At 40.8% G+C, this 27112-nt stretch overlaps 1 protein-coding gene across 3 annotated transcripts in view; it reads right to left on the bottom strand.

Moving 5' to 3' along the window:
• vaspb (vasodilator stimulated phosphoprotein b) overlaps window positions 1-23644 on the bottom strand; it is a 32230-nt gene extending 8586 nt beyond the window's left edge. Inside the window, exons 1-4 of one of the 3 annotated variants that reach the window (XM_031752680.2) lie at window positions 23300-23641; window positions 23094-23164; window positions 4204-4375; window positions 1120-1300 (exon numbers count right to left, since the gene is read on the bottom strand). In XM_031752680.2, the coding sequence (XP_031608540.1) occupies window positions 1120-1300; window positions 4204-4375; window positions 23094-23098 (358 nt within the window). In that variant the 5' untranslated portion in view covers window positions 23099-23164; window positions 23300-23641. Of the gene's footprint in view, window positions 1-1119; window positions 1301-4203; window positions 4376-23093 lie in introns of all 3 variants that reach the window. The other 2 variants (XM_031752681.2, XM_031752682.2) reach the window with 2 other exon arrangements.
• Between the last annotated feature and the right edge of the window lie 3468 nt (window positions 23645-27112).

The raw sequence follows: 27112 nt of genomic DNA, 5'->3' as shown, positions 1-27112 counted from the left end.
GAACAACACTGACTATGAATAAGTGCTGAAACTGTTAAAAAACAATTAAAAAACAATAAAAGTTCTAATTATGTGACTGTTCAATGAATACCAGGATTCATTCGGAGGAAATATTCAAACTATTTTCTATTTAACAGGATTGGATGATATGTGTGGACTAATGTCTAAGAAATAATGTGCTCAACTGTTACAGCCACAGTGTAGGACGCAGCTCTATCGCAGGTCCTTCATCCCAACAGCCGTCAGACTGTACAATACACACATACAATAGATACCTACAAAAATAAAAGTTTACTCCCACTGCACTTTATGCACATATGAAAAATATGACAATGACAAATATTTACTGTATATAGCAACCATATGTAAATAGTAGAAATGACTCTAGTTTAATTTTTTGGCTTTTTTTTCCTTTCCCTTCCCTTTTTCTTCTGACCGATGTGCTGCTGTAATATGTGAATTCCCCCAGTGTGGAATTAAGTCTACATCTAAATGACAAAATGTGATCTGAGTGAGTAATTTTCATGCATTTACACCGACTCTGTGCACAACTGTAGCCAGACACAGTATAGACTCAGCACAGCAGCATGAGACCAAACAAAGAATTTTACTCAGACAACAGGACGGACCTTCCCAGCACGTCTCATTTTCCATTTTCCCACCAATTTGCTTGTCTTGATGACTTATTTCTGCTTTTAAATTCACTTCTCGGGAAATCTCTTCCTTTAATGTTCTGAGAAAAATGTATCTGCAGTAAGTGAGTATCAGGACTAGTAATCAGGATACATTATTCGACCTTTTTATATCTACCCTGCTACCCTGTTTGTTGTACATCACTGAGAATCACACTCATCACTTGAAGGAAGCTTGTTAGCAAAGTGTTTCACGCGGTCCAGGGTGGTGTTAATATCAGCTCAATCACATGCCTGTTTTCTCTAACTGACTGACAAGAAACGCATATGTAACCGCTGTGTGGTTTTAGTGTATTGTTTACCATGTACTGGCTGATAAGTTACCACAAAACAGGAAGTTGTAACTTTGAGACGTTTTCATTCGTGCAGGATCAAATCTGTAAAGTCAAAAGCAAAGTCCATGGCGTAGCTACAGATGCTCGTTTACCTGCATCTGCCATGGAGTTGAGGACTTCCAGAGCGTGGCTCATGCCATTGGCAAATAAAGTAGCATCCTCCTTGCTGCCAAAGTTGAGTCCCCAAACTTGTCGGGCATCCCGCCACTGGTGAAAATTAGGTGTGGCCTGATTATACTTGAGGCCTCTAACGATTGGACAGTTTATAACAACCTGAGGAGAAGAAAGAGAGCAGAGTCACAAAGTTGTTTAAAAATAAATTATATATCCAAAACAACTTCTAAAATCCCCACAAACTAATATCCCTGCTTATGCATAACATGACTGTGTCTGCTTAAATGTTTATGGACTATGCTGGTACAGATTCCAACCACCAGGTGGTGTGAAGCTTATGAAGCTGGGGGAAAAAATGTTCTGGGTTTGAGTGTTTGCCTGAATGTGCTGACATGCCATTTCACTATTTGTTTAACAGCCTCTGGATTCCACAGAGGAGAGGGGAGGATAGGAGACCCTGTCAGGGGGGCAGCATGCACTGAATGTAAGGGTAGCAAGTTCATCTGCCACTGCAGACATCATTAAAAATAGACAAATAAAACTTCAGTCTTCCTGTTTAAAAATAGCAAGGTAGTGTGTAGATGCAAAGAGAATTGCATCACGAATCATGATAAAAGGAATCGAGTAAAACCTGTGGCATGATGAAAAGCCTTAATGCCACAGGTTCCACTTGTGCTTTTTAACTCATCTTAAATCACACCAGGATGCATAAAACAAGTGTGACACCACAAAGACACTTCTAAAGACACCACAGGCACAAGAAAAAAGAAAGAGGAGAACATGAAAAGGAGAGAGAGAGAATACACAGCCACCCTGCATTCCCATTTTCTTCCTGCTGCTCTCATTAACCACAAGCCTAAACTCACTTGGATGTTTCCGTCAGACACAAATATAGAGTCCTTCCTGGGTATCAAACTACGTCCTAAATTGTCACAGGAAATGGCTGAACGGGCTAACTATCTCACAGGAAACATCTTCCACTTTAAGACACGTCTCTGGGGAACACTTCAGAGTGCTGAATGTTTAAAGAAGGGGAGAGAGAGAGACACTAAGACGGGCGTATCAAGAACAGACCCACCCAAACTCAGGCTGCCCTGCTTTGTAACATGGAATCGACTCACCTTTATCAGCTGGGGAGTCATAATCTGATGATAACCACAAAGATACGCCTTCATTATCTTCTGCTTTGAGCACTCAAAACTGAAGGAGGACCTTCCTACATGTTATGCCAAAGGCATGCTGACAATGCACAAAGAACAGCTTTGCGTGTTCGTGTGCACCTCTCGCAAACTGGCAGTAATCAAAAGCATGAACATGGTTGAAGTGCTATTGCTTGAGACAACAGTCGAGTCAAAGCTCAGCTCAGCAAAATCTGTAAGATTAAAAGGACTGGAAGGAATTAAAACACAGGTTTAAAGATAAATAGAGTAACCCAGGGCCTGTTTATTAGTGTAGTTAAGAGCAGCAAGTGTTTGTATAAACGGCTGCAAACGGTGTGAAGCAGTGATCGTGCTCCACACACTAACTTAACGGATTCCCTGCTCCACCTTTCATCAGGTTTCATTAATTCATTCTGTGCCTAAAAGTAAATACGTCTTCTGTCTGCTAGGTACAGAGTTCATGCAATCATATTTGCAGTGTATATAAAAATCATGAAAATTCATAGGGGTGTTTCTTAATACAGTGGCTCCCCACAGAAGCCAGTATGCTTGCATCACCCCCTCCCCCTCTCTGTCTCTCTCTCTCACACACATACATACACACTGACATCAGAGAGAAACTATGAGGAAACTAGTTAGACCATACACTGACCGCCCACTAAGTACACGTGTTCAACTCCTCATTAATGCTAATATCTAATCAGCCAATCTCATGGCAGCAACTCCGTGCATTAAGGCATGTACACATGGTCAAGACGACCTGCTGAAGTTCAAACCAAGCATCAGAATGAGGAAGAAAGGTGGTTTAACTGATTATAAATGTGGCGTGATAGTTGGTGCCGCACAGACTGGCCTGAGTATTTCAGAAAGCTGATCTATGGGGATTTTCCCCACACAACCATTTATGGGGTTTACAAAGCATGGTCTGAAAGAGCAAATGTCCAGCGAGGGGCAGTTCTCTACAAGAAGATGTCAGAGGTCAGAGGAGCAAAGCCAGAGTGCTTTGAACTGATAGGAAACCTGTCTAAAGAGCCATTTATTACAACCAAAGTATGCAGAGAAGCATCTCTGAACCCTTGAAGCAGATGGGTTAGAGCAGATGACTGCACCAGGTGCCACCTCTGTCAGCTAAGAACAGGAAACTGAGGGTACAGTTCACACAGGCTCATCAAAATTGGACAACAGAAAATTGGAAAAATGTCATCTGATCCAATCTTAGGTCCCAGTGGCATAAACAACATGAAAGACTGGATCCATCCCATCTTGTAGAGCACCTTTGGGATGTGGTGGAACAGATGAATCCCATCATGGATGTGCGCATCCAACAAATCTGAAGCAACTGTGTGATGACATCAAGTTAGCATGGACCAAAAAATCTGAAGAATGTTTCCAGCACTTTGTTGAATCTGTGTCATGAAGAATTATGGTAGTTCTGAAGGCAAAAGAGTGTGGGCGTGTGTTTGTATACTAGCCAGGTGTACCCAATAAAGTGGCCGGTGAGTGTAAATAACTGCAACATAAGGTAGAGTCTCAAACTGCACTGCAACCAAACAAGGGGACAAAACAGGTTTGGTTGTGATTTATTATCCTTCCTGTAGCTTCTTCGACAGGCAGAGGGTTTAGGGGGAGGGACATAAACAGCACAGTGGTAGACGATGTAAAAATGCTCTCGAGTGCTTCTAATAAAACTATACTTACAGTAAATACTCTCCATATAATAAACAGATACAGTGTAGGGTATCACTTAGACTGCAATGATGTCAGTGAAAACCCAGCATTCTCACCCTTGCTTACTCAGACACCTTTAAACAACACAGACGCCCACAGGCCACATGACAGACACTACACACGACTCACAAAGCCAGACACTATGCTAAGCCTGCCCAAAGCTGGCAGATGTACCTGCTGATCTGTCTGCATCTTGCGACCCACTATCCTAAAGGCATTGTTGCTTGGGTTGTGATAGATCTGCACTCTGCTGAAGGTTTGGGGTCCGGTGCCCGCAGGAAGCCACTTCTTATTGCCATCGTCATAGATCATCACAGTGGCCCGAGCCTGGCAAATACTTGATTCACTGAAAAACAGAGCACAAAGAAGAAATCATCAACATTAGTTCACAGCATAGCTTAGTTGACTTTTTAAAGTCTAAATAATCCACTTTTCTTTGACTAGTACTCAGGCTTGCACTTCCACGAGTTCAGCATTTCAAAGGGATCTTTCTGTTAACTTCATTTACCCATATAGCCAAACAAAACTGGTTATCGACTCAGTAACCCAGGGTTCTAGTTACAAATGGGTTCACAGGAAGGAGTGGCGCTAGCAGCATCTGGCTAATCACGAACAAAGAGTTTATTGGCAGCACAGGAAGAGAAAAGAGTAATGTTAGAAAAATTTAAAACACACAACACAGAATCAAAGCAACACAGGTGCTGCAGGGTGCGTGAGTGCCAGAGGAAAAGCACTGTTCAGTAGTTCAGTATTTAAAGTGCTGTATGAATGCATGCAAGTTTTGGCCAGCAAGACTAGAAAGAGCTCATATATGAATGAAGTTTAGCCTCTTTGAGGGTAAGAAGGAAAGCCAGCAAAATTTCCTAATTTAATTAGTTCTAATTAATGATGATGGAACAATAAAACTGTTGTAAATTAATCTGAGGCCAACAGAGGAAAAAGAGTAATAAAGAAATGCAAAGACTTCAGACCTTCCTACTATTTCATATACAGAGGTCTCTGGGGTCTTGCAGGAATGGTGATGTTATGTACACTGTCATGTACACAGTGATTTCATACCTGTTGATCTCTAACCCAGAACATAATCTGCTCCGGAGCAGGTTAGGGTCAGAGTGCGTTACCATGGTGATGTACCCCAGTAAGAAGTGATCCACCTTCATACTACAGAAAACTTCAGGGTTAACCCCAGGTTACCTAGATAAGCTGAAATCCTGCTTTGTAATATAGACATCTGGCAATTAACAGTCGATTTCTGCTCTTCCAAGCCTGAACAAAAACACCCACTACATGCCGCCACAAAGACGAGGAAGAATTAAAAAGATCCAAAGCCAAATTAAAGTACAGCCACAAAAATGAAACCACAGGGCTTTATAGTAGCGACTGCAACCTCAGACAAAAGCATGAAACGGTCTTTGTGAGCACTGCTGCAAACATGTTTGTACTGTATACCGTCATCGGAGAAATACACTAGACTGTTGTTTTTAGGGATGTCACAAAAACAGATACTTCAGTACCAAATCGATACCATCATCCTGAAAATGTGGAGGTACTTGTTCTTTGAAAGGTACAGCTGGGTACCTAACATACTCTAGATGCCTTCAGGGGAGAAAGGAAACAGTCCACAGCAACAGTGTTTCATTTCTTTTGTTTACGTTAGCAACGTGCTCTATTAATAACCTGAAATGTTTGCAAAATGAAAAAAATAAACTAAAATATTTGGAAACGCATTCATTTGTGTTACTACGGAGAATCAAGGACAATTAAGCAAACTACTAATATTTCAGTTACATTGCATTTTTTGTATAAGGACAAAGAAGCACCAATATTGTATCATATAAAGGCTGTGTGTTTTATGTGGCATTGAGCGTGAACTGCGGGTGGAACAGGAGAGGCCAACGAGAAAACATGAGGAAGAACAGCAGACAAATGAATGAAGAACAAAGTTTTTAGTCACAAGGGCCAGTCTTTCAAGACAGACCTAGTCTCATACTGACTAACCCACAATGCCAGATTAAGAACATTTCAGTGTGTCCTAGGTTTCAAAAAACCCACAACACTAACATAATCAGCTTTGTTTGAACTTCATACGTGTCAGAAAGCACACTAAACTGTATAGACTAGAAAGACAATGTTCTTTATTCAATGAAGTCCTCAGCTTCTGTGCAAATATTAAAAGTTAAGTGTACATTCCTGTCTAAAAAACTCTTTATATTTTGTTAGAAAATGGGGAATAAGTGCAAACATAAATGGAAACAGTTTTAAAAAAAAGTTTGTACAAGTCTAATAATCTTGAAGTCAGTATTTGGTATGACAACCCTTATTTTTCAGCACAGCCTGAAATCTCCTAGGCAGCTTTTGTTCATTTAACTAGACTTCAGGAATAGTTCTCCAGGCTTCTTGAAGGACATTCAGAGCTCTTCGTTGGATGTTGGCTGACTTTTCTTCTGTTCTCTATCAAGATGATCCCACTGCTTCAGTAATGTTGCGGTCCGAGCTCTGGGGAGGTCAATTTATGCCTGATAGTGATCCTTTCTGTGTTTTTCTATCCACATATGCTTTTACCGCACTGGCAGTGTGTTTGGGATTGTTGTCATGCTGAAAAATGAAGCTGTGCTAATTAGAGGTTTCTAGATGATACTGCATGGTGGATAAAAAAAACCCAAAATCTTTTCTACATTTATAACCATCCAACCATGACAGAGCCTGCCTCTATCACAGGGGTGGCCAACTCCAGGCCTCGATTGCTGGTGTCCTGCAGGTTTTAGATGTGTCCTTGATCCATCACAGCGGAGTTAAATGGCTAAATGACCTCCTCAACATGTCTTTTAGAGTCCAGAGGCCTGGTAATGAACTAATCATTTCATTCAGGTGTGCTGACCCAGGGTGATATCTAAAACCTGCAGGACACCGGCTCTCGAGGCCTGGAGTTGGCCACCCCTGCTCTAGTACATCTCTCGTGACCTCCTCCATACCTACCTATAGCAATTTGAACTTTTTGGGTCATTTGGTATACCCCACCCATTCCTCCCTGTTTCTCTTCCTTAAAAATGGGTTCGTGACCAAAACCATTTCTAATGAGGCTTCAGTGAACAGTAGATCGATCAACTCAAGGGTTATGTGAGGTCCTGTGTCCAGTCTCTGCTAGATTTCTTCCTATTTCATGAAGGACATCACTTTCAGATACTGTTTAGATAGAAGTGGCAAGCCTTAAAAACCTTTTTCTCCCACCTGTTAGTTTCCTCAAATTTTTAATGTCATACTGCACACCATGCTGAGCAACTTTTTAAGTGAATAGCTCTTTGGGCCTTTTTTGGAGCAAAATTACTATTTTGTGTTATTGTGGCATTTTTTTCAAACATTAAACTAAAGAATTATAAACACATTATGTGTTTTTGCAACAGGCTGCTAACAACAAAGAGCCTAAAGATCTATTTTACAACTGGTTCTTTGTTCTCTGTTATCTGTAGACACAAAACTGGTTCATGTTTTGAGTTTGGTGTTTTTATGCTGGAATGATTCATAGATCAGTCTTAAGTGGCTGAACAAAGAACAAAAATAAGAACAAGGAATGGACTGAAAATGAGTGAAAAAGCCGCCAATGTCAGAAGAAAAACTTCAGAAAACCCGGAGAATATTCCACATTAACGATTTCCACAAAGTCTAAATGTCTTCAAAGCGACATATAAAGAAATCAGTAGCCTACATGTGGGAAGAAGAAAAGAAAAAACAAACTAAAAATGCAGTATGGTGTTGATAACTGCTTGGATAAACAGATTAGTTTGATCCCAAACAAAACGCAACAATGGAAGCCGACAAAGACGGGAAGTTGTGCCGTGCTCTGCCAAACAGACGAGGCACTGGAATCTTCCACCTGCTTTCCATCAGCCTCCACCTCATCACACTTTGGAAGAAAACAGCCACGTGTGCGCTGACATCAGTGACAAAATATTTATTAATAGCTCTATGCAGACAGAAAACAAACAAACAAAAATGTTTACTCAGGTATCGCAGGTAGGGCAGACATGTTTAATGCAAAGATCATAGAGTAAACAAATATTTCCTTCTCTACACACATATTTGCTTTTTCCTTGTGTATGTTAATAATATTGGACCAGAGTAATGGCATAACATTTAAATAAATACCAGTAAACACCGTAAAGTCTGTATTCATTCATTTAACTGTAAATCTTAATATATGCATGTTAATGCGCATGCGTGTCTCAGCTTAAAGCAAAGCAAAACAGAAGAAACCAAAGTGTCGGTAAATGGTGAGTAGAGGAGTTGTGCAGACACAGAACAACAAAGGTTTTACGACCCCTCCCCCTCCTCTCCTTATTTTCCCTGCATGGTCTCCCTATAGTCCCCTAATCCATCTCTTCCACCTCTCCCTCCATCTGTCCCACCCGTGATACAATCTGCTACTTCCTGTGACACAGCACCAAAGCCCAGCCCACTTCCTGTTGCCAGCAATGCCTAATAAGGACTCATCCAGCCTGAACAATGGATGCATGCATGCACACACAGAGAGGGGGGGGGGACGCCATATATATATTATATACCTTATTATATATTATACAACTTCATAACAATTCACTCCATATTTACTAAAGAACAGCAAAAGCAAAAAGGAAAAAAACAGGATAGTAAGGAGCCAAGCATTAGGATTTCATGAGTGATTAAGTGTCTGGGATTGTGGCCTCCAACCAGGAACTACTTAAATTTTTAGGCCTGCAAATATCCCGAAACAGGAGGATTTCTGGTGCAAACAGCCTGTAAATTAAACATGAGGCTGCGTGTGTATAAGTGACTTCACGACACAGCCAGCTTCAGGTTTGCTGTCAAACTTCAAAATGCCTTCCTGTTATTGTGTTATTTGGCACATGCCTTACAATAACTGCGCTGATATTAAATGTTGGCTCACTCTTTCCAGAGTGACTTTTTGTTGTCTGTGCTACCTGCAGCCCTGTAGACATTTGTGTAAGTGTTCTCTGTCTGGGAAAAAAAAATAACAGCAGAAACCCCTTAAAATACTGGGTTCAAGTCAGTCACTGCAACTGTGCATATTTTTCTTCCTCCAATGTTTGCAAACATCGGTTAACAACTTCAGATATTTTCAAACAGGTTAAAAGTGCTAGAAAGACATTTTTGCAGCATGTCTTGTGTTTCAGAGACTAAACATACAGTTCTATCACATCTGCATGTACATCAGTCATTAAGTAACAAGGATGTGCATTAGAGGGGCATAGATAGGTCATGAAGTGGAATCAGAAAGTTGGCACGGGAATTACAATGAGATGCCGTCATTATATGTTGCCTACGTTAACACTGATATTCTCATACAGCGACTCCCAGATAAGCATCTAGGGTCCATCAAAACCACAAGATAAACTCACTGCAAACTACTCTACTTCTGTTCACATACTCATATATTAAGCACCCTCATGTGTGGTCATAAGTAGTGACTGCAGCAAGTAAAGCTGGCAAGGACAACACCCACATGGAAACAGGAGTGCACTGATAATGCATTGCAAGCCGAGTAACTCACAATATGTTGACTACAATAACAACAATGCCGTGATATAGCATGTCTCTGATTTGAATCGTCTGTTACATTAAGACATATGTGTAGGTGATAAAGAAAACATCTTACTCCATCACAATTGATCAAATTAACATAAAAAAACACCATCTCACCTGATTTTTCCAGCATTGTTTTTGATGGGCCACTGTAAAATCCCATTATCCGGAAGACTACTTACACTAGGGTCGTCGGATCTTTTAGGGTAAATATGTCATACTATGGCTTGAGTGTAACTCAAGTTAGCATAAAATGATGCCTCATTTCTCTAAAATATCTGGATGTCTGATCTCTCTGACAGCAGATCTGGAGGCCTGTAGAAACCATATGTTTGTAGGTAGAGGACTGATATTTTATTTATTTTATTTTCTCACATTAAAGTCATATATTATTATTTAAAGCTGTTCAAATCTAGTGAATACTTTCACAGATACTATATGAGTGGAAAAACATTTTTATCCAACACCATTCTGACATTTGTCCCTGGTATGGCACAATATAACAAATTCAAATTAACTTTATTAGAAAAAGCATGTTTATGTTATTATAACCAAAATATGTGATGTGTGTACTCAGTCAAGTCACTCCCCAGCAACACGTCTTTTTCTGGCCAAGAAGAGAGATCGTGTCTTTCGTGCCATTATGACACATAACTGATAACAACACTGGACGCTGCTCATTCAATGTTGGTGCAGAATTGTAAGTGCAGCTTAACCACCACATTTTTGGTGGGGCAAATTTGAGCCGATCAAGTGGAAGCCTTTTGATAAACTGACATGGAATGACCCCCATGTATTTACTTCCTGTACTAAGGTATCAGTGTGCATGTTATCCCCATGCAGCCGTTCAATGCATTTGTTCTCCCCTTCTGTGTTTCTTCTTCTTTTGCTTCATTTGATACTACCATGAAGAGTAGGGACACCGATAAAGTTGAATAGGTGGGGAACCAAATGATGGCAGGATTGTTCTCCGCTTAGAGCACCAACCTATTTTTAATCTAAACACTGATATTTGAAACCAGCATATGAATTAAGAGGGGGCAATTATTGTGATCTCTTTGTCCCACCACTATAATAATTTAATTTAAGCACAAAAAAAATATGAATAAATAAAAGATAACTGCATGTGCTATGCATTTCAGACAATACATGCATATGAAAATGCCAAATTCACTGATAATTCTAATAAACTAAGACCTTATTTTGAACATGCTAGTACAACACAAAGAGAAAAAAAACTAAACAAAACAAAACACTCCACTATTTAGTAACTACTAATCATCACTTTTACTTCCCGTTTCTGTCTTATCCTTTCATAAATCCTTCCTTATAATTTTCTACATATATTTAGTTTGGTAACACGAGTAACAGACCAAGAAATGCTTTTTTTTGTTTTTAAAATAATATGTATACATACACATGTATACACATACAGCTATACGCACAGTGTGTGAAGAGCGGATAGCGGACAAGAGCACCCGATCAAAGTCCTTCCTCCTTCTACCCTGCAAAAACTATAATTTTGTTCTACATTTTAAACCCGAGTCATGCTGGGACAGTGAGTAATGAACTCCAGCAATCTGTTCCACAACTTCACTCCACATACAGAAATGCAAAAACTTTTTAGCATTGTACAAACAGATGTTTTAAATCGAATTCCCCCCTTAACCGAATTCTCCATCACTTTAAAAAAAGAAAAGAAATGTAGTGTATTGTCAGGAAGCAGGCAGCTTATTGCTTTATACGTAATTTGTGCAGCGTGACAAAGAACATCAGTGAGTTTTAATAGTTGTGACGTCAGGAACAGTGCATTTCAGTATTGTGGATTATCGTTATGGCACTTTAAAGTGAACATTTGGAATATTGCCCCAAACCTTTGCGCAGTAATTCAAATACGGTGACATCTGTTGATGTCAGTATAGAAAAATTCACATTTAATTATAACTTTTGTCCTCAGCAGCCTTCCTGTTGTATAGGAATAAGTTGGCAGCCACTTGGCTGACAGCTGGCAGCCAAGTGGAGTCAAGTCCCCTCATTCAGACTGATGGCAACACGCTGGCAAACCTCCGACAATCACTCTGAGCTCGTCAGTATCATGTTTTAATTTGAGCGTAAAGCTCAAATTAATAACGGAAATAACGTTTTAATAACAGTTGACAAAGAATGGATTTTACAAACATTTTAGTTTTACTTAGTCAACTCATCAGCAATGAGCATGCTGTTGGGATTGCAGGGCAGCTTATGGGAACTGAGAGGGGACAGAGACTTAGGACTGGGAAATTGATGCATATTTAATGGCAGAGAAAGCAAAGGCTCAAGAGTGAGACTGAGAGTGAGCAGCTGCATTATTGATAGAACTACGGACACTGAGACTCTAAAAGCATGTGTGGCAGACACGCGCATAAAGACAGACTTTCACACACCCTCCCCACCTGTCAAGCTGCCAACACATCCACCTGTGCTGACCCGGCCCACTGGGTATAACAGGCTGCAGTGCAGAGGGCTTGCAGCTGGGTCTGATCGGACTGCTTTTTAGTACTAGAATAAAAACACAACAGGCGCGGTCATAAACAACCTATTCCTGTCCTTCCTTGAACAAAGACCACCAATCTAGTGAAGCTGAATGTAGGCAAGCTAACCAAGTCACCAGATGATTTAAGAGTTTTTCTCTTAAGCACAAATAGGTCACTGACTGCTGCTCTGGGAAGGATTTGAGCCAACAGCCTCAATGCAAGAAAGGACTTCACCACAGGAAGTGATCACCCGACTGATATGCAAATTGCTCATTTATTGCAACACGGCTGAGTCCGTCATCGCTTCTCATTGGAGCCAGAGTGAGTGCCTCATCCCCTCTGTGATTTGGTCTTCTTGGTGAGTTAGGGGTTAACAGGAAATCGCAGTGCACGGCTGGGGCACACGCCGTCTTGGAAATATCTGTATAAGGCTATGCTCTCAGAGCTTTTCTCCGAATGGCAAGTACAGTCAGGCCCAGTAGCTCCTTCTCTTCCCTCTTTCTCCTCCTCTTTACCTGACCCTCCTACCATGCTCCTCAGTCATTCCTTCAACTGTTTCAGTAGGTATAAAATATGCCTGCCAATGCCACTTGGTGGTATCCTTGCAGAAATATCACTTGCTATACATGTACATGATTTGGGTATATATTAAATAGTCTTGTCTAGACACTAAGTAGGGAACCACATTTCTGTCTCTGCATCCATCCCTGGAACACATTCCCTTCTAATTCATCAGGCATCTCCTCCAGGAGTTCATAATTCCACTATATGAAAAGCTCATTTCCCTCCCCAAACAACTACAGCCAACAATCTTTTTTTAATGATGTTCATCTTTGAGTTATTCTTGCCTTCAGGAATAAATGCCTTTCTCCGTGGCGTACAGACTGCAAACGAGACGCAAGATTGCCCGAGTATCTCACAGAACACTTGACCAGATATGAACCAACAATAATATTCATTCAACTTTGTGCTGCATTTTTTTAAACCTTTTTTTGTACAGCTTTGGGGAGGTGAGTCACACACAACCCACACACAAAAAAAAATATATGAGAAACAGGTGTCGCATACAAATTAGTAACCCTCAGGTGGCTTTGCTGTACCTTAGATGAGTAAACAGTGAATCATCACTTCTTTTTTATTTTTTGCCCACTATAAAATGTCACATTGAAACCAGACAGAGGATGACATTAAGTCACTAAATAAAGTCTGCATTTAACCAACCCACTTCCTCCTTCTTCCTTGTGGCCTTTTTGAGAACACAAAATGCGTTTCACAAATGACGGTTCCATAAATGACGGTTCCATAAATGATATTGTAAAAGCAAGCAGCTATTTAAATGCTTGCAGCAGAAGAGCACCACTTACAGCCAGCATGTGCGCTAAATCTCATAAGATTAGAATGTGGTAGGATGGCTACGTGTACAGTATATATACGGTGAGAAGTCATTACTAAATGAAGAGTGAAAGTTTCCCTTTCGCACCAGAGCACCTGAATGCTTTACAATGGGTAACGGTGGGAAAGTCATGGCCCAGATGGGCACACAGCTGCAGACAGAAGTGAGAAGAGGAACTGTTGATGGTGAAGGAGCACCGTGGGGAAACCCATCATGTGCCGGCACGTGAATGCTCCTTCTGCATCAAAGATTCTGAAACTGGGCAACTTGTATCGTTTCTTTAAAGTCACTCAATTACAAACAGTCCAGTTTTACTAAAACGGGGATTTAAAACACTATTACTCTCATATTCAATTCCTTTGGTTTTGGACTCTAGACTAACTTTGCATGATTCCCAGGTCAAAATAATCCTTGTATCTCTTATGTTTTAAGCCAACTTAGTTCTGATTGGCCACATCTTGCAAACAAAATGTAACACTGTACAGATGTGCCTGAGATGTCCAAATTAAGGACATTTGCTTGTGTTATTATCATATATTGAGGAAACACTAGAAGACACACACACACACAAAAAAAACACTTTCAAGCAATCTCAAGTCTGAGCTTTTGGCTTACACACAACGACTTGACCCCCGATGCTGACTCGGACACGGCGAGCCTACACAAAAGCCCATTGATGCTCAGCCTTATCCATTTGAGCATACACTGACCTCACGTCACTCGTGGCCCGTATATACGGCTGCCAGCGATGTTCAGCTGGAGACACATGACTCTGAAGCAAACCTCTGAGTTAATGTGGTACATCCTGTGAGAAGTGCTTAGGGACTCTCCCAGACCTAAGAGATAAGCTTTCAAACTGCAGAGTCCAATTTCTGCCGTGAGATAGACACAGCTGCGTCATAAATGTTAATATGTAGCTCGATGTTCACCGTTCGAGTAAACTTCCCTCCGGTGCAGCTTCTTCAGCTTATCGGGTGGACGAGGAACACAAACGAAAACGAGAGGGCGTTTCTGATGATTAGAGTGATGATCTTTGGGTTTGTAAGAAACGGGAAGGAATTTTGGCTGATGAACAACGATTATTTGACATGTTTGTAAAAGGGAGAGTAAAGCAGAACAAACTGAATATAGCAATATGCTTTTAAAGGAAGGAATCGGCTACATTTCGAAGTCCTGCCATTACCATCAGTCTCCTTTAAAAAGATTAAAAGACTCTGCCCATTTGTTTATGATAATGCTTTTATAGGGAAGAATTAAAGCAATCTCTGCTAGCCTTATCCTGCTACTGCTCTTCTTGCTTCACTGTTTTTTACCCTTTTACGTCTGGTTCTTCACACACAAGTCCTAGCAAGTTGCTGAAGGTAGAGACAGACACAAACATACAGGCTCGCTCCAGGCTACTGCTTTCCGCCTCCATGAATCAGCAACACAGAAACATCTAGAATCAAACTATTCTTAAACCCTTCTTCTCAGTATCTTCGTCTGAATGGAGTCAAACGCCTAAGCATTCTTTGCCTGCTGACTCATCTTTTGCTGAGCATCCACTCTCGGGCGCTGTGGAAAAACTTCTTTGGCCAAAAACGTTCACTTTGTTGTCCAATGACGTCAGGAGTGGATATGAATCCCCGCTGATTCAGAGGTGGCGCGGCCTGCACGTGTGGTGTGTTCGTGTGCGCTGTGGGGGACAGGACTGGCACACTTTTAATGCCCATATTTGGAACCATCTCACCTCTGTCCTCCTCTCTGAGCTCAATTCCTTTTACAGGTTGGAGCATATCCTCCTCAACTCAGGCCAAGAAGGAGGCACGGCTCGCTCTCTGAAGGAGAACAATCCCCTGCCGATCCAAACTCTTTACTCAGCCGCCCTGACTTGTAATGCTCCTTTCCTCTGAAATTAAGAGGAGATGTCTCTTTTTGTCAACTTTGGGCAAAAAGGAAGGAGGCAACACCTAAGTCACACTTCCTGCTTCTCAATGGCATTGCGTCCATAGCTTTTGACCTTATGTTACTTGCCAGAAATGCTTACTTGGATTATCCTCACTTTGGACAAGCCAAGCTTTTTTTTTTTTTTTGTTTTCTCCTCGGTTGTTCACACCTCTTTGCCTCTGCACTGTTACCACAAAACAAACAAAAAACAGAATGTTTATTGCCCTGAACACCAGGCAATAAACATTTTTAACACATGACCCTTTAACTAAAGAAAAGTCTTTTTAGACACGCAAAGCTCAAACTTTTACAATTCAGGACTCAAAACACTGAAGAAATACAGAAAGGGAAATACTTAGTTTCACAGTGCAACCAGAACAGCAAGCACAACAAAAAAATACAAACTGTCTCATTAGATTAGATTATGCACATCACGGTCCATGTGCAAAAAGACGTTCAGTCCTCAACAGAAAAAGTGAAACATGAGTTGACTTTAAGTAAACCTTCTCTGTTGCAAAGCTTCAGACAAACCCAGGTCAAACTCTCCAGTGTTAATGTATAAATGGTGCTTACTAATTATATAACCCAGCGCTTAACAGATGACAGATGCATGTAACTGGGTCTCCTCTGAGGCCGTTCTTTCCCATACAACTGTCAATCGGCAATCGCCATCATTCCTGATAAGTGAACTTATGATCTGAGGACCTCTAAGATGGGAATGTTAAAAATGGCTGACAACATAAAGCTGTTTTATACCAAGTGTTGTCCATTATGGTCCATTAAGCTGTGGACCCTCTGATGAACCCACTGCATCTTTATGCCCATTAGCACTGCTGACCATACAATATACCACTGCAGCTTTTCTGCCCAAAGTGATCTATGGTTTCACTCCAGTGTTAGCGGCAGGCTCTCCATCAGCTCGTATGATGTCACTCGACTGGGCCGCTGCAGAGGAGACCGGAGGCTGTGTCGAGTCTTTAGCTTCATTCAGTCACTGTGCAGCAGCTACTGTGCACATACTGTGTTACAGCACGCGTTACAGTTTCTTCTTTGGAAATATTTCATTTGTGACCGATAAAACGCAGGGCAGTGAAATCAGCTGGACTGCAGTTGTTGTTCTGCTCTATAGTTTAGAGAAGTGGTCAATGAACAAGTCCTCCAACCGGCTGTGGTCAGAGTGATCCTCCATACAAAGGTCTAATTTCCACTTTGAGTTCCTAAAACAAGGAACTTTTCAATTTGTATTTTCTTTTCCTGAAAATTAACTAAAGGGAATAATCCTAACAATTGTTTCCTGTCATGGAAAGTTACGTGAACAGATTTAGGAAACAGAATGAAAGTATCAAAGCAGTAGAGGTATATACTGATGAAAGCTCAAATCTGCAGTTAGAAATGGCACAGATCCAAATGGACAAGAAGTTTGTCATCACAATTCTGACCTCATTCTTGACACAGTTAAGCTAAGGATATTATTTACATACAAGTGAAATCTAATCCTGCTGCCCTGGAAAAGAAACATCTCCCCAGGGTCATAACGGCTCAAAATGCTTTAAGAGAGGTCTTATCTTAAACAAGGTCGTAGATGGAGACGCAACACCTCAGTGTTTACAGTCTCCGGCCTATGGAGAAGTAACGAGAGAAGAAAAACGCTGCGGGGGGGCAAACAGCATTTTCTGATCACTGCCTAACTGATGAATGACAGTTGCAGGTCTATATTGGTTATAGCGAAACACTGTAAAACTTACAAAACACCGATACAGGCTGACACAATGCCTAATGTTTACTTGGTCTAAAAAAATTCCTACTTCCTGTTTACCTTAAACAAAGCAATAGCTTTATCAGTAAGACCTGAGTGACTTGGCCAAAAACCATGCCACTGTTATTAATGAGAGTATTTCTCTCCATAGTGGGTTGAACGGTCAGGTGAACGTCAAAGCCACAAGAGAAAAAAATCTGAGCATTTTTATTCAAAAAGACTGATAAAAAAATTAAATTAAAAGATTTATCCACTTTCTTCTACAAGAATGCTATGTTTATGTTTATTTACCTCCAGACTACCCAGCACTGAGGCAGTAATACAGATTTCTTCAAAGACGAACTTACACTTAGTAGTGGCAATTGATAACTCATTTACCTCATCATCGTTATATAAACAGGCACAATAATGTCGCAAAACACACACGCAATCACCCATTTCCTTCTTCTAGTTGCGCATACGCTTCTCAACAGTTGGCGTGTGCAGCTAACACACACAGCTCAAATTATCATCACAAAGCACACAACATCAGGACAAATTTGAGATTTTCCTCATTGTTAACATTTTCCTTTGTTGACCGCTGACTTTGTGTCACACACATTTCTGCGTTCCTCAACGTGAAATTACTGTTTATCTCAAAACAAGTCCTGTGGCTTTGAATACAAGCGCTTTCATTCTCAAGTCTTTTTTTTTTCTTTTTTTTTTTAAACAAGTCAGTGAACCTCATCAACTAAAGTTAAAGCATAACCTCAAGGTATTACTCATTGTAGTACCAGTGCTGTGTAGAAGCAGGAGATACAGGCAAAAGCAAAGACAGATGCATCTCGATTGTGGCTAAACAGAAGAAAGAGGCTGTCCAAAACAAGCTGTTTATGCTTAATAAACCAACTTATTGGTGAAATTTTATCACAGGGATCACAGAGATCACAGAGTTATTCAACTTCCCTCCAGGTGAATGGTTGCCTAATATTAACAATCAGTAACACAGCCCCTAATCATGTGACCAACCACTAAACTCTGAGTAAACCAACAAATCCACATAAAACCTTAACAAATCACACAGATAACGTCCAGATACACGACTCCTACAAACGACACCGACTAATGAGATATGCTTGTATAACTGGTTATCAACCTATCCCACATTCCTAGATGTATATGTATATTTTTGTATACATCAAAAGTTGATACACAGCTCAGCCTCGTTAGGGTTTCTGTTTGCTGTCCCTTTAGTGTCAGGTTTAGAAGTATGAACTCATGTTTCATGACACAAAGCTCGCTGAAAAACTATTTCATAAGGGTGAAAAATCACCAGCAATGGTTAACTTACAGATAAGTGATCATAGAGTTTAAAAATTTAAAAAAAAAAATAAAAATAACCTAGAGGCACAATTATAGACAAGCAATATGAACTACTACCAAGGAAATTGGATCTGTCACCAAGTATACAATAGAGGATTTTGTATGTTGGGCAACTCTTGCAGCAAAGTGCCTAATCCAAGAGGCTGGTCGGCATAATGGCCTATTTATGAGTACGAGAGGTGGCAGGAGGGGTAAATTGGTTCAGGGTGGGGGTGAGCGGTGATTGGGTGTTTTGGGAAACAAAATGCGACTAGACGGGGCCGTTTTAATAATGGAGGGAGCTCAGCGACGAAGCACACCGTCACCCCGACCGTACGGCAACACATCGAGAAGCCTTTCAACGCGCAGATCAACGCACGAGCCTTTATGACGTGTGAAATAAAGACATTATTCTTAATCTATTACAGATAACCATTCCCACAAGCACACCCCAATTACTTCTGGGGCGGAGGGTTGAGTGAGGATACATGGAGGTCTACGGGTGGAAAAAACTCATTTCGTTTATGTTCACATTAAGTAATCAGGTTTGGGGTTTTTTTGGAGGGAGGAAGTATTTGGGCACAGTTTGCAAAGAAAGCAAATCGCAATTTTCCTGTCCGCTAACAAAAATAAATAAATAAAAATGCAGACTGATCCTTTACCTCACACTTATAATTGTGCGTTTGTGTGCAGGAAAGAGTCCACATGGGTTAAAAGTAAACTGCCACTGTTATAAGCCTTGAAAAGAAAAATCTGACTGTGCAAAGGAATTAGGAGAACAAGTGAAGACATGAAAAGAAAAAAAAAAAAAAAAAAAAACTATTCAGCATCCCTACATGAATATTACACAACGCCATGGCAATAACGTCGCAACCCCACAGTTTCATCATGATATCCTTACATGGCCGTATGCAATCGTGTTGCTAAATGCCTAAATAACAGCCACTGGCATTCTCTTAGTACACGAGGGTCAAGAGGTTGAACATTTAATTGTGGCAGATGATACAACAGCAAAACTACATAAATCACGGTTAGAGCTGCATTCCTTCCAAGTAAGTGCCAAAACAAGGAAAAGAAAATTTCTCGAGACACAGAAGAAGGGCTGGCGGAGGGAGGCCAGTTCACTGCTTTTAAGGCTGATCAATAATAAGCTTGTGCAAGAGCACAGAGACACATTGAGCTTGGCATCACTTTCACGCATGCACCGTTTCTAAAAAGGGCACAGGAAACCCATTAGACTGTAAACATTGTGTTAAGCAGACACATTACACCTGTCTGCGTTTGTGATCGCTCCTTGTGTGTTACTTCTTGAGCCTGAGGCAGCTACACTGCCAGTCTCACATGGGACAAAGTTTTTTTAGCTAGATTCAGTCAGTGAGTCACAGCGAGAGACGGGAGTCACCTCTCCGATAATAACGTGAATCATCATGCAGATAGATGCACTTTCTGAGTAACCTAAGACAGTTTCAAGTGCGGGCAATCAGTACAGCAATTGTTCACTGTGTGCAGATACAAAAAAACAAAACAAAAAAAAAACATAAGGAAACATTGAATATAGTGACTTAAAACTTGAAGAAATTTGCATTCACACCGACAGATCAACCCTGAAAGTGAGTTCAGTGGAGCTCAGAGAAGGAAAAGGCCCATTTCCACTGATGTAAAAATTAAAAACCAGTGCAACCAGTCACACCGTTTCCACCGGAAACACATAACTATGTGTTTGTAACATCTACATCAAGGATTTGTCTTCTTGGAAAGGTTCTTGCCAATCAAAACAGGCAACTTGTATCATGTGGAGTGACATCAGCAGCCCTTCATTTAATCTAAAAAGCACAACATAGTAGCCACTGTGCAAAATGTGCCACACAGCAAAACGCCTGGCGTTGTCTTCACTAAAACCTCTGTAACTTTGCTCAGTTTCATTTCAGCAGCATCAGTCTTTGCACTGATAATATCCATGTTGGTTCATGGATTTCTGGAGTTAATTGTCTACTGTTTTCAAAGGGGTTATATGCTATAAAATACAACAAAAAAAATAAAGCAAGGAAAAGAATCTAATTTATTTATGTTCCATCCTCATTTACTTTGACAAAGTAGCATCATCTATAATATTTACACCTCAGATAAAAGCCTCACAAGTGTTAGCTTTATTTTACGTCTCACTTTGAGAAAGGAACCTCAGTAAAACCCTAAAAAGCAATGTCAAAGCTACCAGTAAACATCTAGAGCCATACAACACCGTATTGTTTTGTTTGTGCTGTAGAAGTGGCGTCATGAAATCGTGCTTTGACTGCAACTGAATCTCAACTGGAGTGCAGACACTAGGCAAACGTAAAGCTCAGGGGGCCGAATCGGCCCACTAAAGACTCAAATCCAGCCCACTGGAAAGCTTTAGAAATGTGAAGGAGTGCGCACGTTTAGAACTTAACTGTGTTTTCATAGGTTTTACAGCTTTTCCTATTTATTAAAGACTGTCCACACCCATTACCATTCATACTACAGCAAAGTAATTACCTAAGCGATAAGCAAACAAATACCAGGAAAGTTCCTATTATTGAGAGTCCTCAGTAAATAAGCAAAATGCATTATATTTGATCTGTGCATTATAACTGTTTTTATATTTCACACATTTATCATGTAGTTTCACTGGTCCAGCCCACATAAGATCAAAATGGGCTGTATGTGGCCCACAATGACTTCAACATCCCTGGTCTAACGGCCCTAATGCTTCATGAGAAGAACAGCAGGGCGTTTCTACGGGTTGCAAATTTAAAGGCAGGCCCAAGTTGGGATGCTTTACTTAACCAACTGGGTCAGTTCCTGAACTTTTGACCAACGGGGTGCACTTCTGTGTCAACATTTACATTCCACAGGGATAAGTGACAATGAACATGAGTGGGGCTGCATACCAGCCTTTATCTATTATACAAGGTGACGCGAACTGTTTGGGCCACAATGGAGGGCTAGCCAAAGCATGATCTGTTTAGAGTTAGACAACTGCATTCATTAAGCCGCATGCAACCTTCCAACTTCTCTAATGGGCAAGACACAACCTGCATATGGGCAAAAAAATGCTCTTTGCTAACACACTGTGTGTGTATGTGTGTTTTTAACTGCGTCTTTGCTGACCTGGTTTTCAGATAGGGAAGTACTTTTTTTTTTAAGTGTGGCTGGGGTTATTGATAATAAAGCAGCGTGATTATCTTATCATATGAGGGGTAATATTATATTACACATTAGAAAGTAGCAAGGTAGGTATATAAAGGAGACACACCGATGCTGGTTGATTTGCAAGTTCTAGTTTGTAATGCTTTGTTGGCTGAATGTCATTACATCGAGTAAGTAAACACAGTAATCTTTGCCTATTGTTGCTGTTACCTTAAATAATGGCCTTATTAGAAGGGTATGTTTTATGCATAACCTGTGGCAGGATCTCAGGCAGCTCGGTCACCTCCCGTTCCTGCTGTAATCAAAGTCAGCATGCAGAAATATGTGCACAACAAATACAAAACCCGGACCAACCCATGCGCCTGAGCTGAGAGATATTGTTACAGAAAGGGCAGCGCAATAGGTTTGAGATAAAAAAAAAAAAAAAGAAAAACTAGTCACTCAGGTTATCAGCCTGCACCACCACACATATTTAACTCTAAACTCCTTGGCTTAAGTGCCAAAGGTGTTCGTTGACATAAGGGCTCCAGAACCGTTTAAAATGTGAAAGAGTTGGGGGGGGTATATTAAAAAAAAAAAAGAGCCCAGAGAAGCTTCAGCCAGGCAGGAGTGGTGGCTTCAAAGCGTGTAATTGGCAACTGCACAGGCTGTAACAGGACGGTGGAATTTGTGGACATGAGCTTTCCATTTTGTTCCTGCTGCAAATATTCCTTCAACTGCCAGAGGGGGAAAGTGTCCACCAAGAATTGGTGTAATGCATGTCTGTGAGCTGCATGACATGAAATAAACAACAGCAAGGTGACCAGGGTAGTTATTGTGCAGCTGGAAGAGCAAAAACACACCTTGCTGTGGGTGTCTGCGAGCAATCCCTTTTCATGCTCTAAATATTAAGCTGATCTCTGATCTTTGGTTACACTGTGGAGGTTTTATTGCTCTGGGGATTTTAATTACACAAACGACACTGCCAGGGGAAATCTTACGGTAGCTAAACAAATGGTCACTAATGAGTGTCTCGAAAAGCTGATACAAAAAGTATCTTCTTGTCATCTGACCTGCTAAGTTAACCCTCAGCCAGTATTTCTTGAAAGCTCTTGAAAGCACTTGAACAGGTGGGACCGGACTCTCAGCATTAAGGCAATTCTGCTACACAGTATCATGTGTGGTTGAAAGAGCACCAAAACAATTAAACGCAAGAGTTGCTTCTGAATGAGAAATAGAAGTGAATGCGTTGGGAACACCTGCTGTAGCGATTAAGCGAGCAGACAAGCACCGTGGAGCAGGCTCTACCACGTCAGAATAAAGGTCGTCTACTTGTAAAAGTATTAGCCGAAACACAAAATGTAGCCTGGAAACACAATGAAGATGAAGGGATTTGAGCCGCTTTACCCACCTCATTGTTCGGCCAGAGTGGAGATCCTCTCCTCGCAGGCAACTTTGGCTGACTTCAGAGGTGAAGCCCGGCTTGAAGAGTCAAACCAGCGGAATAAAAATAATATATATATATATACTTTTTAAAAACCTAGGAAAAAACAGGGGAAGAAAACCGCATCGACACCCGCGAAAGGGGTAGCCACAAGCGGGATAAAAGAAGCACACCTCGACGATTTCCTGGTTGTGTGTGTTGAGCGGGAGGGGAGGAGGAGGCGAAGGAGACGAAGGAGGGGGGATACAGTAGTGAAGCGGGCTTGTCAACTCCAATCACTATCCCACAGTGGTTTCTACCATTTAAAGAGGTGAAACGACAACCGGCGCGACTATGCTAAAAACTGAACTTCTCCTCTCACACTTTCAGCTGCTTTAGCGCTCTGCTTCTGGACACCGAAGCCGTACGCAGGCGCCAGGCTTTTCTCGTTCCCTCGGTCTCTCGGTAAGACTGTGTAAAGTCATTGGAGTGTGGCCCAACCCGCCGGCTTCAAAGTAGGCTGCAATCCCATGGTGCGTTCAAATCCGCTCCGTAAAATTCACATTTAGGAGGATGGGTGGCTTTTTCCTGGCTTTTAATGCGTGTGCTTGTTTCTGCCACCTAAAAAAACAACTCAAAATTTTTAAAAAAGATTTTGAGCTATTGTATCAAAAGTTGGGGTTATTTTCTTCACAAGTTTTGACTTATTTGTGAGCAACTTGAAATTTTGAAATTCAAAATTGTGACTCGAAAGTTCAAGTTATTATCTCAAATTTGGGGTTTTTTTGCTCAACATTTCACAATACATGTTTGAAAAATTCAAATGACTGACAAAATGTTTCAAAAATTCAAGTTATTATGTCTACTTCTAAATATCTTTAAATTTTGAGTTATCTCAAAATTTTGACTTACTTCTGAGTAACTTGACTTGTTGAAAAGCCTAACTCGAATTTTCTACTTATTCATTCTAATTTTCTATATAAATAAGTAAAAATTGTAACTTTCATCTCAAAATTTGCGGTTATCAACAAATCTTTTCAAGTTACATATGTGAAATTTTGAAATTACTGACTATATATCTCCGATTTTGAGTTATTTATTCACTCAAAAGATAGAGATTGAAATGTAAAAAAAATATTATAAGAAAAGTAACAAATATATAAAGTCAGAAAGTGTTCAAAAATACATGTTCAAGGTGGAACTGTTTGACAAGCATTGTTTTACACAAGCTTTACCTCAGTGAGCAGTGTCAGCATGCTAGTCTTTACTGCTGTTTAACAACTACTACTTTTTGCTACTCTGACTATGTTTTTCTGACAATATTTTTTCTGCTTAAGTAAAATTATTTGCAGCGTTTACCTGTTTAGCATTCTTTCATAATGACACCAAACATTTCCTTTAACATGATGGGCTTCACTGTGTCTTTTAGCACACCTGCAACTTACACCACAAAAAGGGTAAGGGTGAGTATGTTTACATAAGAACTTGAGGAACGACTGCATGCATTTTACTCCACAAGTAGTTCTTACTCTTCTTGTTGTCTTGTATGCCCGGAAAGCCATAAAGACATAAAAATTACTCAGGAATGAAAAATCTAAAGAAAAACAAGAGCTACTTGAGCCCACTCCCTTTAGCTCGTGAAGTCCATACTCAAAGATTTGATCTTATTTGGTGTTAAGTAATTATAAATACTTTTTCATAAATGGCAGTTTTTGCCCATGCAGGAACCATCACAGCACCATAGCTGAACTAAATAGGCAGGTATACATTATACAGTGCGTTTTTCTCTATTTGAATACTCACATGTTTCTTACTACAAAAACGTATTTCTTTTTTATGTTTAAGCACCTTTAACCTGACATTCACACTTCGACAGATGCATTCGTATTAGATTACTGGACAGAGCCCCAGCTGGGTCTTGCAGAAATTACTGGATGTAATTTTATTTTCCAATACCACATAAAGGCAGCATCATGTCCAAGCCCTCCACCTCACCCTATTGGCTGTCTGGCTTCAGAGTTCAAATAGCTACTGTGGCTTTGGGGTCTCTCTGTGGTATTTCATATGTAATTCTTTTGGAATTTAAAAAAGTAATCAAAGCGAAAAAAAAATATTCCAAGCTGAATCACTAAACCTTTTAAAAGCTCTTACGTTATGTTGGCAAATAATAGAATGAATGGAAAAAATGTCTCTGATGGCTCACGTGGCCCAGTTTTCAGCACTGAGATATTACACAGCGTTAAAGCACTTCTTCTACTTCCTGATGGGAACAGAAGTGGAAGAGAGGATGTGAACGGAATGCATTACGCCAGCATGGTATGTATAAACATCCAGAAAGTCAATATGCCTTTAGTCTCACTATGCACACACACACACACACACACACACACACACACACACACACACACACACACTCAGGCATACCAGCTGACTGCTCTGAGCAACTTTTTGGTATGATTTCTTTCTTAGCCACGTGCCCTCTGTTAACCGTGCTCTCTGAAGCTCAAACAGCGCCCTGCGTCTTGTGGAATTTTACAAATATTAACAGTTCCCGTGCGAGTTCCTGCTTCAACATGTGTGAAAGTGTTTGTGTGATTTGCGGTTTCTCAGACTCAAAAAGCTGCTTGTGTTCCCAGAAAGCAGCCCATAAAGAATCAGAAGCAGTCACGCTGTAATTCTAGGGTTTCTCCTTTGCTCCTCCTCTTTACCACAGCTTTATTTCCACAGCTTGACGTCAGTCGGTCAACATAGCCCACAGATGGCAGTCTGACAGAAAACCTGGTGGACAGCAGCAAAGACGCCGCCCCAAGGCTTGGAGCAAAGGGGCAACAATAGGTGTTCAGAGCTGGAGAAAGCTTAAGAAGAAAAGGGTCACAGGCTACTGAAAAAACACAGAGCAGAAGACAAAAGAGGGTGTGCATGGTGAACCTGGCTGTATTTCACTTATCTCACTGTCTCTGGGTTTGGAGTGAGGCTATTATGTAAACAGACTGCACTTCTACTACATCTTACATCAGAGATCCAGGACTTGGTAAAGCATACAGTCCCGAGGCAGCGTCTGAAAGCCTCAGCCTCCCCACTTGGTTGAATAGAAGACAAACAAAGAGAATTACACAACTGAACTTCGAGCAAGGAAACAAACTGGTAGCCTGGATCTTGAGGTTGGCAACAGTTATCCTAACAGGGATTAAGATTAACAGTACGGACCATAGGGGATGACCCACTGTTTGAATGGATTATAAAGAAAATTCAGTGGTACAGAGAGTAAGTGTTGCTGTTGAAGTGTCTTAAAATCTCCTTCCATCGCTCTCTGACAGGGAATGTGACTGGAGGAGGGTGAAATCTGCAAATGGGAGTGAGACACAAGTGTTCACTAAGAGGTCTGGGCTGGAGGCCAGCTAAGCAAAGGGCAGCAGAAGGATTTTAAAGAGAGTCCAAATGGCATGTCCTGAAATGTAGGCCCTGTACTCCTCACAGGGCAAAGTGGGAGGCATTATACAATGGTAATGAATGCCAGACTACAATCTTTAAAGCGAAGGACTCAAAATGAAACAGTTCTTAATTTGGAACTTGTTTTGCAATCTTAAAAACAGAGCATTGTGCAACATGTAATTAAAGTTCAAGAGGACTGTGACAACAATTACTGAAGATCAAAATGAAAGAGTCAAAACAAAAAGGATTTCTGGCTTGTCGTATCATTGTGTTATTTGTACCACACATGAACGTGTCAGTCTTGAGGGTACAGTGTAAGTGAAAGGGAACTTAAGACCATCCAAACAAGGCCTCTGTGTATTATCTCTGCGACCCACTAGATGGCAATACGAGCCTAACAAATAGCATGCAGGTAAAGCTGTGGGCCTATCTGTATTAACCATCTCGCCGTCAGTGTGCTGGAAAAACTAGACTGTCAACGTGGGGCCCCTGGTTTTTTTCATATTGTGCAATCAGTGTGAAGCAGTCAAATAAACAGTTAAATAAACAACAATAACATCTATTACAGGGCTGGC

This window comes from Oreochromis aureus, linkage group 14 (assembly GCF_013358895.1).
Source record: "Oreochromis aureus strain Israel breed Guangdong linkage group 14, ZZ_aureus, whole genome shotgun sequence".
NCBI classification, from domain to species: Eukaryota; Metazoa; Chordata; class Actinopteri; order Cichliformes; family Cichlidae; genus Oreochromis; species Oreochromis aureus.
This window is presented reverse-complemented; position numbering and strand designations above follow the sequence as displayed.